The sequence below is a fragment of the Moschus berezovskii genome, chromosome 8 (genome assembly GCF_049115385.1).
Source record: "Moschus berezovskii isolate FMDL1 chromosome 8, NW_MosBer_1.0, whole genome shotgun sequence".
NCBI classification, from domain to species: domain Eukaryota; kingdom Metazoa; phylum Chordata; class Mammalia; order Artiodactyla; family Moschidae; genus Moschus; species Moschus berezovskii.
Genome location: NC_142467.1, coordinates 104,140,178 through 104,158,564, shown reverse-complemented (window position 1 = coordinate 104,158,564; position 18,387 = coordinate 104,140,178). Strand labels below are relative to the sequence as shown.

At 53.9% G+C, this 18,387-nt stretch overlaps 2 protein-coding genes across 5 annotated transcripts in view; both read left to right on the top strand.

Annotated features, from left to right (window-relative positions):
* Positions 1-5,324, top strand: part of BRD4 (bromodomain containing 4) — a 93,280-nt gene extending 87,956 nt beyond the window's left edge. For 2 of the 4 annotated variants that reach the window (XM_088839117.1, XM_088839116.1), the window contains exons 15-20: positions 1,688-1,800; positions 1,900-2,062; positions 2,196-2,326; positions 2,483-2,688; positions 2,778-3,006; positions 3,329-5,324. In XM_088839117.1, the coding sequence (XP_088695243.1) occupies positions 1,688-1,800; positions 1,900-2,062; positions 2,196-2,326; positions 2,483-2,688; positions 2,778-3,006; positions 3,329-3,397 (911 nt within the window). In that variant the 3' untranslated portion in view covers positions 3,398-5,324. Of the gene's footprint in view, positions 1-1,687; positions 2,063-2,195; positions 2,327-2,482; positions 2,689-2,777; positions 3,007-3,328 lie in introns of all 4 variants that reach the window. The other 2 variants (XM_055431232.2, XM_055431233.2) reach the window with 1 other exon arrangement.
* A 3,647-nt stretch (positions 5,325-8,971) lies between these two features.
* On the top strand, positions 8,972-14,495 carry EPHX3 (epoxide hydrolase 3). The gene is made up of 7 exons (XM_055430608.2): positions 8,972-10,257; positions 10,465-10,550; positions 10,967-11,124; positions 11,216-11,344; positions 12,565-12,668; positions 12,747-12,883; positions 12,985-14,495. The coding sequence occupies exons 1-7, from the start codon at positions 10,015-10,017 to the stop codon at positions 13,208-13,210; spliced, it is 1,083 nt and encodes a 360-aa protein (XP_055286583.1). The 5' UTR covers positions 8,972-10,014; the 3' UTR covers positions 13,211-14,495.
* Positions 14,496-18,387: the final 3,892 nt, after the last annotated feature.

Below are 18,387 nucleotides of genomic sequence, written 5' to 3'. Positions count from 1 at the left end.
GGCTGAAGCTCAAAGGTAGCGCACAACTTTTCTGGGAAACTATTCGTGTCTTCTGCTCCCAGTCTCTAGCCTGATCTCAGCTGCCCATTTTCAGTCAGCAGCATTGGGCAGGCCACGCCCTCCTGCCTTTCCTGAGTACTTGTTTTGTGGGTGTCTCTGACCAAAACACTCCGGCAGTATTCTTATTGATGCCTCATGGTGTGGTGACATGTGAGGGTCAGAGCTGAGGGTCCTTGGCTTGCCACATAGACTGTGCAGCCTGGCTTGAGAGGTGCTGTGGGTGCTGCCGACGAATTGAATAAAGCTGTTGGCTTTAGGCTGTGACTATTCCTAAACCCGGTAAAAGCTGCCAGGTACCAAGTGGCTCGCTGTGCACATTGAGTTGAGAGCAGCTGGCCTTCCTTTCTAGGGAAGACCAGTAGTGGTCCCAGCTTGCAGCTTGCTGACGGCTGGGGGTTTCCTCGAGCCTGAGACCAGGGGTGGGATGGTAATGAGATACCTTTGGAAGAGTCACCATCTGGGGCAGGGCAAGTTTCCTCTCGCTGTCTATGCTTACAGTCCCTGGGCCCTTTTCTGCCAGAGTTCTGTGGCCTGGACTGGGTCACAGGAAGTGATGTGTGTTGGAGTCCAGCTGGGGTCTCTGGGTCAAAGGCCAAGTTTTTGGAGGCCAAGGAGGCTTGGCAAGCGTCCCTGGGGAAGGCCAACTTGCAGGCACTGCCCCAGGCTGCTGGGCTCCCCTTTAGGTGCTGCTGCATGAGCCAGGAGGCTGGAGATGCCTCCATGTCACAGGCCTGGGAGCCATCATCTAGGCCTCAGAAGGGGCTCCCGAGGGAGTGACCCGCACAGGGGGCTTGTTGCAGTTGTGTGTTTGTGGATTTCTGGCAGGCCTGGGACAAGGCTGCTTGGGTCCCCCCAGCATTGGCTTGGATGAAGGTGTTTGCGCCAGCCCAGTTTCTGCAAGAACTACATGTCCATTGCCTGTTCTGTCGTTCTGCTGTGGTGTAGGCCAGTCCCAGGCTTCTCCCCACTGTGTGGGCCTTGCAGGTTGAGTTGTATTAGGGAGGTTCCTGGGGGTCCGGCCTTAGACCCGAAGCAGCTGTCCAGGCAGACTGGTCTGGTCACATGGAGACAGCTGGGCACCGAGGCTGCCTGCTCTGAGGAGTTACTGATATCCCTCGTGATTGACCCAGGTCATACCATGGGACCACCTGAAGAACTTTTAAAAAGGACTTAAGTCCAGACCCCACCTAGGCCCAAATGTATTTGCACTTCTTAAAGTTGCTTAATGAAGGCTGTTTTTCCTGACACACAGTGGTGTCAAACAACCAGGATTGAGTTCATGGCTCCGTAGAGCCCTGTTGTACAGCAAGTGCAATGAACACAGTGAACTCAGCTGGTGAAGAATCTGCCTACAGGAGACCCTGGTTTGATTCCTGGGTTGGGAAGTTCCCCTGGAGAAGGAATTTAGCCATTCCTGTATTCTTGATTGGAGAATTCTCATGGACAGAGGATGGGCTATTGTCCATGGGGTTGCAGAGTCAGACACAGCTGAGCCACTAAGCACAGCACAGTGAGCAGAGGGTCCAAGATGCCAGGGCCTAAGCTGTTGTGGGGCTTCCCTGGCTGGGCCCAGGGCCTGTGACCTCCACACCAGACTGGCTGATAAGCTCCTTGTTCCTTCTCTTAGGTCACCTCCGTGAAGCCCCCTCCCCGCTTATGATACATTCCCCCCAGATGCCCCAGTTCCAGAGCCTGACCCACCAGTCCCCACCCCAGCAAAATGTCCAGCCTAAGAAGCAGGTAAAGGGGCAGGGCTGGGCATCAGCCCCCAGGGGTGTGGGTGGGTGGGGCCAGAGGTGGCTGTCTGCCTCACCGGCTGCCATGCCTGTGCTGTCCCAGGAGCTCCGAGCGGCCTCCGTGGTCCAGCCCCAGCCCCTGGTGGTGGTGAAGGAGGAGAAGATCCACTCACCCATCATCCGCAGTGAGCCCTTCAGCCCCTCACTGCGGCCGGAGCCCCCCAAGCACCCGGAGAGCATCAAGGGCCCCGTCCACTTGCCCCAGCGTGAGTGCCCTCTCCAACCCCGGCAGAGGTTGAGGGCCTCCGGCCTGCACTGGGTGTGAGCTTTCTGTGGGCCGGTCAGCTGTGCCCTGCTGAGGTGGGTAGGGCCCAGGCCCATGGGCTGTTTGTGTTCCAGGGCCTGAGATGAAGCCTGTTGATGTCGGGAGGCCTGTCATTCGGCCCCCTGAGCAGAACGCACCCCCACCAGGGGCCACAGACAAAGACAAACAGAAACAGGAGCCGAAGACGCCAGTTGCACCCAAAAAGGTAGGAACAGTTGGACCCATGAATGCCCCTCACTCCCACCCCACCCAGGGTACCCAGGGAGGTGCCTTGGTGGGTTCATCCTCAGACTCTGGGCCTCTCAAGGAGTCCAGGGACAGCAGAGTGCCTCACCAGCCCCATGGTCTCTCTGTCTCACAGGACCTAAAAATCAAGAACATGGGCTCCTGGGCTAGCCTGGTGCAGAAGCATCCCACCACCCCATCCTCCACAGCCAAGTCCTCAAGCGACAGCTTTGAGCAGTTCCGCCGGGCAGCCCGGGAGAAGGAGGAGCGCGAGAAGGCCTTGAAGGCCCAGGCTGAGCACGCAGAGAAGGAGAAGGAGCGGCTGCGGCAGGAGCGCATGAGGTGGATGCAGAATCTGGGTGGGGCATGGGGCTCCCTGGGCTCAAACCGGTCCCCATGCGGATGCTGACACAGAGCCCTGCCCTGCTCAGGAGCCGGGAGGATGAGGATGCGCTAGAGCAGGCCCGGCGAGCCCATGAGGAGGCACGGCGGCGTCAGGAGCAGCAGCAGCAGCAGCGCCAGGAACAACAGCAGCAGCAGCAACAGGCAGCTGCCGTAGCTGCCGCCCCCCAGGCCCGGAGCTCCCAGCCCCAGTCCATGCTGGACCAGCAGAGAGAGCTGGCCCGGAAGCAGGAGCAGGAGCGAAGGCGCCGGGAAGCGGTGAGCCGGCGGAGGAGGGGCGCTCTGCTGGGCACCGCTGGGAAGAGATCCACCCTTGGGGGAGTTGAGAAAGGGAACCCTGAGGTCCAGGAGGTGGTGGGGTGCAAGCAGAGAGCCGCTGGGCAGGAACTCGGGGCCGAGCTCTCCTTGTTTGTGCCGTGCTGGCTTCTGGGCCTCCAGGGTGCTCAGGCCTGACTCGGGAAGTGCTGCAGCGTGGGCTTGTGGGGAGAGCCATTGCTGGAGGGCAGGGCGGGGATTCTGGGAGCCACAGCAAGGGCAGGGCACCAAATTTCACTTCCTCCCACCCTCCTCTCTCCTCCAGATGGCAGCTACCATTGACATGAATTTCCAGAGTGATCTGTTGTCAATATTTGAAGAAAATCTTTTCTGAGAGCACCTGGGTGACTTCTGACTTTGATTTCCTGGCAGAACGTTGACTCTCCATAGTGTTAGGGGCGGCAGTGGAGGCAGTAGCAGTGGCAAGGGAGTGTCTCCAGGCCTGGCTCTCCTGCATGCTATGCCTGGGGCAGGCCTGACGGGCAGCTGAGGAGCGCAGCGCCTGTCTGCCTTACAGCCAGCCGGACGTCCTGCCACCCCTACAGGACATCGGCACAGGGCACGCCTCGCCCTGAGCAAGTGCCGGCTAGACCCAAGCCCCGAGTCCCCGCGTGTGGGGCAGAGGCCCTTCTCTCTGCCAAATGTCTACACAGTATACACAGGACATCGTTGCTGCCGCCACCGTGACTGGTTTACTGTCCCCAAGAGCGTGACGTTCGTGACGTCCTGCCCGCCGGGAGTCCTTTACCACACCCCAGCTGCCGCTGCCCACACCCAGGAGACCAGGGCAGGCTTGCGAGAGCTGGAGGTGGCAAGGGCGCTGGCCCACCCCCTTGCTGGCACTGACTTTGCCTTGAACAGACCCCACCCCTCCCTTCCCCTCCCCCCACAAGCCTTTAATTGAGAGCCGCTCTCTGTAAGTGTTCGCTTGTGCAAAAGGGAATAGTGCCGTGGAGGTGTGTGTGTGTCCATGGCAATCTGGAGCGAGGTGACTGTCACACGTGTGTGTGTGGGCCGGCCTCGCCTGGCGAGTGAGGCCACCAACCAAAGTCAGTTCCTTCCCACCTGTGTTTCTGGTTTTGTTTTGTTTTGTTTTTTTCTATATATATATTTTTTTTGTTGGATTCTATTTTATTTTTAATTTTCTCTTCTCCTCCAGACACAATGGCACTGCTTATCTCTGAAATGGTGTGATCGTCTCCTCCTTGAGCGGCGGCTGCCACCGCGCTGTGGGTAGTGTGTGACCGTGGCTGTACTGTGTAGTGAAACATAGTTGGCATATCTTTGTTTGAAGTTTGTTGGTGACTCCACCAAACTGGTGTAAAAAAAACTCAAAAAAAAAAAAAAACCCACACACACAAAAAACACACACACAAAAAAACTGCCTATATTTTACTCAGTTTCAAACTTTACTAGTCTATTTTTAATTATAAAACCAGAAAACTGCGTTTTCTTATCCTTTTTTCCTCCCCCCATTTGTTGGCTTCTTCTTTTTATTTTTAATGTAAAATCTGTGGTGTTTTGTTTGTTTTTTTTTTTTGAGTTTTTTTTTTTTTAACCAGGAGAGGAAGGGCCAGGGGGTGAGGCGGGCACAAGGGGCCATAGGCCAGAGACTGAGGCAGAGACCCCCTGCCCGGCGCTTGGCCCTACCAACCGGCTGACCCTTCCCGACTTTTTTTTTTAATTTTATAATTGGAGCCCTTGGTGAGGTTACGCGTGCCATGAGAACCCACTCTACACCATGACGCTGGCGCCTCAGTGTTGGCCAAACTCTGGAGTCATTGACTGGTTTGACTTTCATACGGTGAATATGCATTTGGTCTGTACTGATCATGGAATAAACACATCTCTCTTTTTTAATGCTGGCGTCTCCCTGACATTTCTTTGTGAACCACCTGTTGTTGCCTAGGCTAGGTCTGCCCCCCGCCCCACACACACACACACACACACACACGCACTGCCTCGGTACAAGAACCACCGCCTGGGACCACCTGGCCTGTCCCTGGGCAGGAGCTGCCCCCTCTAGACTGAAGCTGTAACTGGGAGCCCAGGTACCCCTTCTCCCTGTGGACTCGAAGTTGGTGACATGCTCCAGCAGAACCTGGCCAAACTCCAGACAGTATTCTTTCCCTTTGCCCTTCCTCCATCCTGATCTCCCACTCACCCAAAGGACTTGAGCCACGTCTCCCACCTTGCCTGCCTCTGCCGAACTCCTTTCATTTAAGCTCAGGGTTAACAAGATACTTAGATAATGTACATCCCCCAAGATAGGATCCTCACCCCACTCCACCCCCACGCCTGCCGGGTGGACACCCTGCTGGGCCTGCCTGTGCACCCATCTGTACACACATGCCCCAGCCACAGGGCCAGGGCAGCACTCAAGAGCGGCCCCCAGGATGGAAGATGAAAGTTTATCACATACACGTATGCAAAGACACAGTGATTGAAACATCTCCAGCACTGTTTATGAACCCACGTTCTCCTTTTTTTCAAGGAGAAAGGCCCTGTGTTTTGGGTTTGGAATCTGCCAAACGTCCCAACTGATGGTATATGTAGTTCTGGCATTCAGCCAGAGACCTGCCCCACTCTTGCTCCACACTCCTCCCCACCCTCTTCCCCTCCCACAGCACTTCCTTATAAACAAACCACTGTGCTGGTTCAAGTGTGACTTATATTTTGGTTCCATGGGGTTTCTTCCTTCTCATCCCACTCTCTCATTTTTTGTTCCATGTTTTGTTCAGAAACTTCCCCAGGCCAAGTCTGTTTAGCTGGAGAAACGGTTTTGTCTGCACTTTCCTTCTGAAGATTTAACTCTGCCATGGCCCTCTCCACACCTCCCTGAAGGGTGTTTCTCTGACTGGGTTGTAATTAGAACTTGGATCTACTATTTAATTTCTCTGCCCACTTCCCAACCCCTCCCACAGTACTAGAAATCTTAGTTCTATACAAGAGTAAGAGGTGTGTACGAGCCCATACTGTACTGTATGCACGGATCGCTTGGCCAATAATTATGTCAGTGAATCTGAGACTTGTATTAAACACTTTAGACATTTGTAGAAGGGAATTCGTAGACTTTTCACTTATATACTAAAAGTTTTTTTTTTTTTTTTGTGCAGTTCTCATTGCAAAAATAAACATTTGTACTGAATATAAAAGTACCCTCCTGTGACTACTGCTGTCTTTTTGTTTAAGGGTAGAGCTTGGGGATGGGTGTGGGTAGGGGGAATGTAGGAGTCAGTGTTCTGCAGCAGCAGCAGAAGGGAGATCCACAAACACCCCCCAGCCATGGCTGGTATGTGCAGCAGCCATGTTAGAGGCCTCAGGAGGAGGGATTCCTGGATCAAGTGGTTGGAAAATTGATTTGATGGAAAATGTAAGTGAAACCAAAGCCATGATACAGGCTAATTGTGCAAGAAAAGGTAGGTGATAAATGCAAGGTGAACAAATGTTTGTATACTACACGTAGTGTAATCATAGATCTCTGTTGGGCTCTGAGATGCATTGTTTACTGAAGCAGAACCACATAAAGCATGATTTCCCTTTAAATAGGCACCTATGTGGTAATATCACCAAGAAAAACAAGGAATGGACCTATCTGAACGCTGATTGACCTTTAGTATAAAAGGAAAAAACTAGGTGTATAAAATGTTTTCCGTGAGAAACCAAGAAACTACACTGGTTTGACAGTGGTCAGTACACGTCCCCACAGCTTCAACGTGCCTGTTCACTCGCCTACACCATCCCCAGCCCTTCTTTACTGGCTGTTGTTTTAAAGTTTGCCCTTCCATCCCCAAATTTGGATTTTTATTACAGATCTAAAGCTCTTTCAATTTTATTTATTTATTTTTTTTAAAATTTTGATTGCTTTATTAAAATGTTCCTCATAGAATTCTTTACAAAAACATTATGTCCTAAAAAAGGCATTCAACAAATATCAAGACCTTCTATGTATAGGACATTGATGGAAAAAGCAAAGGAATCTGTGTTCCTGATCCTTAAAGTGAAGTCACTTAGTCGTGTCCAACTCTTTGTGACCCCATGGACTGTAGCCTACCAGGCTCTTCCATCCATGGGATTTTCCAGGCAAGAATACCGGAGTGGGTTGCCATTTCCTTCTCCTTCTTTCAATTTTATACTGATTAAATCACTACTGCAGTATTTGATTAAAAAAACGGACCTATGAACTTAATATGGTCCCAGGACAAGTATAATATTATAGATCAGTTTTGACAATACAAAGGCAAGGTTAACTGGTAGATGTAAGGGAAGATTTGATGATTATGTTCAGTAGCTAAGTTGTGTCCGACTTTTGTGACCCTGGGGACTGTAGCCCACCAGGCTCCTCTATCCATGGGATTTCCCAGGCAGGAACACGAATCAGTTGCCATTTCCTTCTCTAGGGGATCTTCCCGACCCAGGGGTCAAACCTGCATCTCCTGCGTTGGCAGGCAGATTTTACCACTAAGTCACCACCAAAGCCCTTGTAAGGGAAGATGAGAGGTGACAAAATGGGGTAAAGTTAGAGGAAACTAGTAGGAAAACTAAACATGGATATGGCTCCTGCAGTGGTGGTGACAATGATAGTCAGTGCCCCAAACTGGTAATCAAAAGACAAAAACCACATAAAGACATTTAGAGATAGCTATTAATAAATCTCGAAAATCATTCCAAAGGCTGCCTCTTGTTGGAGGAAGAGGTGAAGCCCAGTTCAGTTCAGTTGCTCAGTCGTGTCCGACTCTTTGTGACCCCATGAATCACAGCACGCCAGGCCTCCCTGTCTATCACCAACTCCCAGAGCTCACTCAAACTCATGTCCATCGAGTCGGTGATGCCATCCAGCCATCTCATCCTCTGTCGTCCCCGTCTCCTCCCACCCCCAATCCCTCCCAGCATCAGAGTCTTTTCCGGTGAGTCAACTCGTTGCATGAGGTGGCCAAAGTATTGGAGTTTCAGCTTTAGCATCCAATGAACACCCAGGATTGATCTCCTTCAGAATGGACTGGTTGGACCTCCTTGCAGTCCAAGGGACTCTCAAGAGTCTTCTCCAGCACCACCGTTCAAAAGCATCAATTCTTCAGCGCTCAGCTTTCTTCTCAGTCCAACTCTCACATCCATACATGACCACGGGATAAACCATAGCCTTGACTAGACGGACCTTTGTTGGCAAAGTAATGTCTCTGCTTTTTAATATGCTGTCTAGGTTGGTCATAACTTTCCTTCCAAGGAGTAAGTGTCTTTTAATTTCCTGGCTGCAATCAGCATCCACAGTGATTTTGGAGCCCAAAAAAATAAAGTCTGACACTGTTTCCACTGTTTCCCCATCTATTTCCCTAAGGCATAGTGTATCGGGCCTAGACGGGGTGCTGGAGGACAGGGGTCCACACGCAGATAGATGGCGACAGGAGGCCCTGAAGTGATGGGACCAGATGCCATGATCTTTGTTTTCTGAATGTTGAGCTTCAAGCCAACCTTTTCACTCTCCTCTTTCACTTTCATCAAGAGGCTTTTGAGTTCCTCTTCACTTTCTGCCATAAGGGTGGTGTCAAGACTGCTGTTTTTCTCAAGTCCTTGATTGCTGTTGAGTCAGCGGTTAGGCTTCAGGCAAATGACTTAATACTCGAATTTCAGGCTCTTGGTTTATAATACAGGAAGGTGATAGTATCTACACTTAATAGGATTATTATCAGGGTTAAATAATGAGTAACTTTGAAATGTTTAGGATCTTGGGAGGAAGATTGCAAAACTGGAGGAGGAAGAAGCTACCCTGCCCGGCTTCTCGTCCAACCCTGCTCTGTTTCCTCTTTTGACCAGCCCCAGTGATCCGACCAGTCCGGTTCTCCAGCGCCCGGGCCGGGCCTGCCCTCTGCACGTCAATAACCACCTCTATCCAATCACAGGCGTGCAGGGGCGGGCCAACGGATCCGCTGGACCAACTGGAGCCGGCGCGGGGTCTGGGCCGCTGGACCACCGTTGGAACCAGAGCTTAGTGTAGGTGCTGCCTGGTCTCTCGGAGTCAGACCGAGGGGAGGGTCGCGCGCTCCAGGGAGGGGAGCTCCTGGGAGATGAGGGTAGCGGCAGGCGCTTCCGAGGCCTCCTTGGGCCGCGGCGATAGCCCGCGTTTCCCTCCTAACCTTGGCCATGGCACTGCCTATCCCCCTTCTTCCGCTTCCGGGCCTGCCTGACCCGCCATATTAGGTTCCGGCCCCGCCCCCCCGCCTCATTGGCCCGTAACCAGGCCGACTCCTCCCAGCTCATTGGTCCATCCTTCTCACCGAAACCATCCAGACCCTGCCTCGGGCCTTCTCCGCCCAACCTAGGCCCCGCCTTCTCTGGGCTCCATCCTCATTCCCAGCCTCCTAAGCCGCGCCCCTAGCCCATATAACGCTATATAAGGCCTAGTTGGGGCCCACCTCTCCAGCTAGTAGGCCGCACTTACCCTGCACTGCCCCGCCCCTTTGCCCCAGACCCCGCCCACTTCACCCACAGCGCCTCCTGTCTTCTGTTCATGCAGGACCCCAGTCTCCCTCTAGACTTTAGACCCCGATCACCCAGCCAACTCCGTCGTCCTACTAGACCGCCGCCCCTTAAGACTCGTCTAAGCCTTTCTAGATCCCTCCCACAGCCCGAACCTTTAGCATCCCTTCTCCCCAAGGCTCCACCCCAACCACTTGAGTCTGGTCCTCGCAGCCTCCTCCCCCGCACCTCGAGCCTTGCTCCCTGCCACTGTCGCGCCCAGGTGTTTATCTAGCACTTAGTTGAGTTGTCAGCCATGGCTGTTTCGGTCTGAGCCTCCCGCCTCTTCTCTCGGTGCGTTCGGCAAACCCCAACGACACGGAGGGGATCCAGACCAAAGGCGGCGGGCTCTCCAGCCCAGATCCCGCCTCGCTGCTGCAGCCCGCGCCCCTCGCCCATACCCCAGACGGCAACGCGGTAGTCCCGGGACGCGGAGACATGCCCGAGCTGGTGGTGACGGCGCTACTGGCGCCCTCGCGCCTCACTCTGAAGCTGCTTCGTGCCTTTATGTGGAGCCTCGTGTTCTCGGCGGCGCTGGTGGCTGCAGCTGTCTATGGTTGCATCGCGCTCACGCACGTGATGTGCCGGCCGCGACGCGGCTTTTGCGGGCGCCCCCGGCACACCCCACCGGTCTGCTTGAGCGACCCCACGCTGGGAGAGCACTGCTTCCTGATTCTCAGGGTGAGCATGATGAGGCGGGGGGCGGGAGGGGGCACCGTCACCAGGCTTTCGAGGGTCAAGGATCCTGGAAGGCCGTCCCGTGTTGGATCGGTGCGGAGTGGCAAATGGTTGAATCCAAGTCTGAGTACGCATGTGACCTGGGAGAAGGGAGGTGTTCAGGCTCGGGGAAGAGGGGTTTCCCAGGTCTCAGACTGTGCCCTCCCCCAGAGCTCGGGCCTGCGCCTGCACTATGTCTCCGCTGGACGCGGCAAAGGGCCCCTCATGCTGTTTCTGCATGGCTTCCCTGAGAACTGGTATGTCGGAGGCCCAGGGTCCTGGGACACACAGGACCAGATGCGGGAGGAGGGGTGGGGTGGGGCGGGAGATGTGGAGCTTGGACCACTAGAGCACTGAGGAGGCGGAGACAAGGGCTGGGTAGACTGGGAGCCCCTAAGGCAAAGTGTATCGGGCCTAGACGGGGTGCTGCTGGAGGACAGGGGTCCACACACAGATAGATGGCGACAGGAGGCCCTGAAGGGATGGGATGAAGAAATACCATGTTGAGGCTGCCCAGAATCCGGGGCGCAGCTGACCTGCTGTGGTTCCCCATCCTCCTTCTGCGAAGTCCTGGGCAGGAAAGTGGGGGTCACCCCAGGGTCCCTGCTGGGCATCATGCAGAGGTGCTGCCCTGGTACCCTGACTCAACCTCCCTCCCTGGCCCGCCTAACAGGTTCTCCTGGCGCTACCAGCTCCGGGAGTTTCAGAGCCGCTTCCATGTGGTGGCTGTGGACCTGCGGGGATACGGCTCCTCCGATGCGCCAAAGGATGTGGATTGTTACACCATCGACCTGCTGATGGCAGATATCCAGGATGTCATTCTGGGCCTGGGTAGGGAGGTGCCCCGTCCCAGCCCTGGCCCCCCTCACCCCTGCCTCACCTCTACCTGACATCTCACAGTTTCCTCTGACCTCCCTGCCAGGTTATTCCAAGTGTATCCTTGTGGCCCATGACTGGGGTGCACTCCTAGCCTGGAATTTCTCCATCTACTACCCATCCCTGGTGGAGCGAATGGTAGTGGTCAGTGCTGCCCCCATGTCAGTGTACCAAGGTGTGTTGGGGAGTCCTGGATGCTGGAGTGTGCTTGTGTGAAGGGGTGTGTATGTCTGTGTCAACACTTCTCTGTCCATCCGTCCTAGTTGCCACTCCAGGGGCTGGGGGCACAGCGGTAAACCTGGGTTCCTTCCCCCATGGTGCTTTCAATCTATAATCCATGACGGTACACCTAACAGTAATCCACATTTTTGTGAGCACTTACAGGTTACAATTGCTTTCTTCCCCCCGCCCCTGCCAAGAGCTACTATTTCTTTATTTTGGGCTGTGATGGGTCTTCGTTTCTGCATGTGGCCTTTCTCTAGCTGCAATGAGCAAGGACTCCTTTTTGTTGTGGTACACAGGCTTCCCACTGTGGTGGCTTCTGTTGTAGAGCATGGGCTCTAGGGGTCTGGGCTTCAGTAGTTGTGACATGTGGGCTCAATAGTTGTGGCTCCCAGGCTCTGCAGCACAGGCTCAATAGTTGTAGTACACGGGCTTTGTTACTCCACAGCATGTGAGATCTTCCCAGACCAGGAATTGAACCCATGTCCCCCTGCATTGTAGGGTGTGTTCTTAACCACTGGACCACCAGGAAAGGCCCAACAATTGCTTTGACAAGGAGCCTGCATAGAGTAACCTACACAAGTCTTCTGGGCTTATGAAAATGTTATTATCCCATGGTCCAGTTGGGGAAACAGAAGCAACTACAATAACATTTGAGGTGTCATTTCTCTGGCCACCCAGTGTCCATCACCTCACCTAATTTTAAATCCCAGAATTTTGGTCAGAGCTGTATTATCTCCCTTTCTTTTTTTGTTGTTTCTTATCTGTCTTGTCTCCAGCTTCCTGAGGGCAAGAGAGTTTTGTCTGTTCCATTCACTGCTATATCTCCAGAGTCTAGAACAGGGCCAGTAGGTGGTCAAGAAATGTTTGCTGGATGAGGCATGAGAAGTGCATTCAGACATGGCAGGGGGAGCACGCCAGTGGCTCTGGGAGCTCCCGGGGACTGTGGAGGAAAGTGCCCCCATTCTGTGGGTACAACGGCCACTTAGGAGAGAGACAAGCTGGTGCCCTGGCCGAGAGGACCATTGAGTGTCCCCACAGGCTCAGGCAGGCAGCTGTGGTATTTCTGAGTCTTGGCATATCTGTGTGCATGATCTGGGTGTGTGTCAAGTGCAGAGGTGTGGGGCCCACAGAAACCCAGGCCTCACACCTGCCTCCCTCTCCCCACCCTAGACTACTCTTTGCACCACATCGGCCAGTTCTTCCGTTCCAACTACATATTCCTATTCCAGCTTCCCTGGCTGCCCGAGAAGCTGCTATCCATGTCTGACTTCCAGGTGCAGTAGGGTGAAGGCCCAGGGCTGGGTGGAGGGTCATGGGTTGGGACTGAAGCTGGCGTCCTGTTGTATGCCCAGATCCTGAAGACCACCCTCACCCACCGCAAGAGGGGCATCCCACAGTTGACCCCCAGCGAACTTGAAGCCTTCCTTTATGACTTCTCACAGCCTGGTGGCCTCACCGGGCCCCTCAACTACTATCGAAACATCTTCAGGTGAGGACCCAGGGCTTGACAAGCTCAGGAGAGTTGTGGGCATGGGGGTAGGGATGGGGCAGCCATCCTTCTGCCTGTCTGTCTGTCTGTCTTGATCACAGGACCTTCCCCCTGGAGCCCCAGGAGCTGGCCACACCCACTCTGCTGCTATGGGGGGAGAAGGACCCCTATTTTGAGCAAGGGCTGGTAGAGGCCATCGGCAGCCGTTTTGTGCCAGGCCGGCTCGAAGCCCACATCCTGCCAGGCATGGGGCACTGGATCCCCCAGACCAACCCTGTGGAAATGCACCAGTATATGTGGGCCTTCTTGCAAGACCTTCTGGACTGATGGCCCTAGCTCACTGGCTTGCATGCACCCAGTTCTCACACTGGCTTGCATGCTCCCAGGTTGTATATATACGGATGGACTCTTGATGCACACGGATGGAACTCCTAGACTGCACACAAGTGCTTCCGTGGATACCCTCAGGCACACCACCCTCATATGCTCACATATAGGCAGGCATGTATGCACGTGTGAGCAAGCACTTTGACCACTGGGAACCAGGTATGCCTCTCTGTGGAGCTAGATACTGAGTGTCCTACTTCTCTCCATGAGGCCCCACCCATCTTGCCAAAGTCAAAGCCTAGAGCTGCATTGACCATGATCTTTCTGTCCCTGGCTTCCACCGCCAGTCTAGAGTCCTCAGCTAAATGCTGCTCTGTCCAATACAGTACTTGTAGCCACGTCTGGCTACTTCCATTTAAATGCAAGTTAATTAAAATTAAATACGATGAAAAATTCAGTTTCTCACTCACACAGGCAGGTGAAGGTCCAGACTCCTCTCCAGCCAGGCCCTGGGTAAACTCCCATGATCTCCCTCCCGGTCATGACTCCTGGCCTTGTGAGGTCAAATTCTCCCGCCCCAGCTTGGGAAAGATCCCTGGAATCTCTGTCTCAGATCTATGGGAAAACAGCTCTTGGCTCTGTTAGGATAAGTGAGATTGTGGACTCAGCACAGGAAGGGACCAGCTCCCTGAATAGCCATCTTGGGTGTCAGGTCTGCCTCCCCAGTTCCTGGACTCTTCTGCTCCGAATTAACCAGTTTCTGATGATTCTTCCTGGGGACTCCTGGCTCCAGCCTCCGAGTGAAGATCATACACGTCGAATGTGAACCATCCAGCCCCAGGCTGGTCACAGCATTAACTTTTATCTCCCTAGCCTTGTCCTGGCCTCTGGGAACACTGTCATGACTTGAAGCAGTGTGATGAATCAGTCTGAGGGTCTCAGAAATATTAATACCTTACTCTTATCTCTGGGGGCTTCTCTGGTGGCTCAGATGGTAAAGATTCTGCCTGCAATGCAGGAGACCCGGATTTGATCCCTGGTTGGGGAAGATCCCCTGGACAAGGGCATAGCAACCCGTTCTAGTGTTTTTGCCTGGAGAATCTGCTGGACAGAGAGCCTGATGGGTTACAGTCTATGGGGTCACAAAGACTTGGACATGACTGAGCGACTAACACTTTTTACTTTTTCACTTTCATCTCCGAGATGGGCCTGCCTAGCCAAAGCTTGCCTGCTGGTTACCCTGCTCTGTCCTCCTTTGTCCCCTGCATAAAAATCCTTTCATTCATCATATGTGTCAGGAGCTGTTCTAGGCCCTGAGGATAGAGTGTATTCAAGGACACAGGCCCCCTTCTGGAGTTAAGAGGCAGAAAGAGCAACGCGGGTGTGTGACCGGTCCCAGGAAAGGTTTTCCTTTAAGGGAGTGGGAAGCAGTAACAGGAAGGTCAGAGGCTGGGATAAGCCTGGGCTACTGGAGTAGCAAGCAGTGTGGAGATTAGTGCCTGCTAGGGTAGAGTGATGGAGAAGGAAATGGCAAGCCACTCCAGTACTCTTGCCTAGAAAATCCCATGAATGGAGGTGCCTGGTAGGCTGCAGTCCGTGGGGTCGCTAAGGGTCGGACACGACTGAGCGACTTCACTTTCACTTTTCACTTTCACACATTGGAGAAGGACATGGCAACCCACTCCAGTGTTCTTGCCTGGAGAATCCCAGGGACAGGGGAGCCTGGTGGGCTTCCGTCTATGGGGTCACACAGTCGGACACGACTGAAGTGACTTAGCAGCAGCAGCAGCAGCAGGGTAGAGCGAGGGGGCAGGCGCAAGGAAGAAGAGGCCACAGCCAGACCAGACCGCCAGGGGCTTCAAAGAGTTCTGATCTGATTCTCAAGGGGAGCCAGGGAGGGTTTTCAGCAGGGGAGGGACATGGTTTGCATTTTGAGAAGCTCCCTGTGGCGGCTGAACTTCTCACGCAAGAGTGAGAGCAAGGAGTTAGGTCCAGAGCTGCGCACAGCCTCAGAACCAGATGGTCTGTTAGCCCCGATCTGAGCCAGGGCCCCCAGACCCCACCCATCCCGCCTCCCCACCTCTACTCTTCCTCGCCGCAGTCGAGGGGCCAGGAAAGATGGACGAGAGGAAGAGGGAGCCCGGGACCTCAGCTTGAAGCTAAGGTTTAGGACGAGGAAGCCTGTGTGCAGGATGAAGACAGTGTGTCGCGGGGGCGGGGGGCGGGCAGGGCTGGCGGTGGGTCTGATGACCGTTGCTAGGGTGACGGGGAAAGGGCTGATGGTTAACCGGAACGGGTAGAGGTTGTCTGGGTGACCGGAGGGGCCCAGGAGAAGGCTGACGAGAGGCCTGGAACAGTTGCCGGGGCGACTGGGGTCCGCTGACGGTTGTCAGGGTAACGAGAAGGCGCCGTCTTACGCCTCCGCTGCTGCTGGCGGGCGAAAGGCGGTGTGGTGGGGAGAGGGGAGAGGCGATCGCGTTGACTGGGCAGAATCCTGGCAAGTGAGCCAATAGCAACGAGAGGCTCGGCCAAAACCCGCCTCTCTCAGCCTAAGCCAATCCGGGAGCGTCTTTCTTAGGGCTGAGGCGTAGCCGACACCCGGAGGTTTTGGACTCTGACTGAGGCCCCTCCCAGACACCGCGTCACCCTCTTCCTGTTCTGGGCTCCCGTCTCCAGATCACCTTCCATCGTTTATTCACTTATAATTCATTCATTCATTCGTTCACCCACTCATGTACTTGGCCTTGCTGCCAACCGTAATCCGTGGCCCCGCACCAGTGGACGGACAGGGGAGATAAAGCCGGGTAGACTCTGCCAGCCCTATGTGGTCAGGCCCGAGTGGAATGAGAGACTAGGGGCGAGGGGATGGGACGGGCACCTACCTGGAGGAGGCGGCCTTAGAGCCGAATCCTGCTAGAATGTGCTCCAGTCCACAGAAACCTCCCTTGCACAGGTCATTTAACATTTCTGTGGGACTGGGAGGAAGGTTTGGGATGGGAAGACGTGGGAATGCAAAATGCTTCCAACACGAGGCCAGGAGCCACATCTTCAGTATGACCGGGGCCGCAGGGAAGGGTCACAGACAGATTTGCATGTCTGGAATATTACTTGGGGGCTGGTAAGGGGGCAGGACCAGAGGGGGAAGACTGGAGGTGGGGAGGCCTGGAAGGAGGATGGGTGTGGTCCAGGCAACAGAAGATGAAATCCAAGCACTTGAAGGAGGAGTAGAATCCCAGGGAAGACCAGAAGCACGTTTGGGGCATATTCAACCTGAGGAAGTGGGACCCCTGAGGCAGGAACGTGGAAGCATCTAATAGGTTAAAGATAAAAATAATCCAGCAAGCATCCGTGTTTGGTGAGGGAAAAGGGCATTGAAGCTGGGAATGAGAATGAAGCCTCCCCAGAACAGAGTGGAGAACAAACAAGACTTGGGAGCCCCCAGCATCTAAGAGACAGGCAGAGGAGGAGGGGTTAGGGTTAGGCAGCAGAGGAAGTAGGTAAGGATGATGCCCCAGAAATGGTGGGGGAGGAGATCAAGGAAGACAGGCATACACAGCCCATGGTATCAAAAGCTGCTGAGAGATTTGGAGGATTGAGCCATGGAGATTGTGAGGGAGGGAACCTGAGAGTTCAGGCTGAGGACAGTGGACTTGGATGCTCAGAATGCAGTTAAGTGGAGATGGGAGGGAAGAGTGGGGACCCCAGTCGGGAGCCTGGAGGGAACAACTAACATTCAAATGGGGCAATTTGAGACAGGTTTGCTATAGGGACCATATACAGTGGGCAGGATTTGAGGAAACCAACAGGGGTTAGTGCAGCAAACTCCAGTGAGCACCCCTGAAGAGCCATGACCACTTCTGGATCCCCCTGCCTGGGAAGGGGGAAGGAAGGTTGTTAGCAGAGCTCAGAGAGAGGTTAGTGTGGTGTTATTGTTCAGTTGCTATGTCGTGTCTGACTGTTTGCGACCCCATGGACTGCAGCACATCTGGCTCTCTGTCCTTCACTGTCTCCTGGTGTTTGCTCAGATTCATGTCCATCGAGTTGGTGATGCTATCTAACCATCTCATCCACTGTTGCCCTCTTGTTTCCCAGGGGACAGGGTCTTTCCCAGAATCAGGGTCTTTTCCAGTGAGTTGGCTTTTCACATCAGGTGGCCAAAGTATTGGAGATTCAGCTTCAGCATCAGTCCTTCCAATGAATATTCAGGATTGATTTCCTTTAGGACTGACTGGTTGGATCTCCTTGCAGTCCAAGGGACTCTCAAGAGTCTTCTCCAACACCACAGTTCAAAAGCATCAATTCTTCAGCACTCAGCCGTCCTTATGGACCAACTCTCACATCTATACATGACTACTGGAAAAACCATAGCTTTGACTATACAGACTTTTGTTGGCCAAATGATGTCTCTGCTCTTTAATACCCTGTGGATTGTACAGACAAGACCTTTGGTCAAGCGATATGGTCAGCTGAAGTGGTGACCCTACCAGGAAAGATACAGGCGAGTTAATATCCTGTTTTCTCCTCCTCCCTCCCCCTGTCCACTGCCCCACCGCTTCATCTTCTGCCAGTGCCTCCTATTGGCCAAACCCACTTGGAAGCAAGAGGACAAGGATGTCCATTGATACAGTCTGTAGAGGTCAGCCTCTTGGGGTGTAGAGCAGAGTGGAGAAGGGCAAGAACAGAGCAAACAGTGGAGAGAGATGCAGGGGAGAGAGACAAGAGCTCGGGGAAGGGGTGTGTGTGTGAAATGAGCGTTTGCTGCAGGTTTCTCTTTATCACAGAATCCCTGGTGGCTCAGATGGTAAAGAATCCGGCTTCAATGATGAGACTCAGGAGATGCAGGTTTGATCCCTGGGTCAGGAAGATCCCCTGGAGTAGGACACGGCAACCCACTCTAGTATCCTTGCCTGGAGAATCCCATGGACAAAGGAGCCTGGTGGCTACAGTCCATAGGGTCTCAAGGATTCAGGTACGATTGAGCAACTAACACTAACACTTCATTTTGTCACAGAAGAGACCTCAGCGTATGGCCAAGGAAAGAGGTAATGAAAAGCGAAGGTGGGGGGAATGCTCCCCTTCTCTAAAGCAAGAGGAAAAGTGTGTGGGTGGGGGACAAGTGCCATATCTGCAGGAGAGAAAGAAAGCAAGTTTCAGGAGAGGGGGCGGCAAGGAAGTAG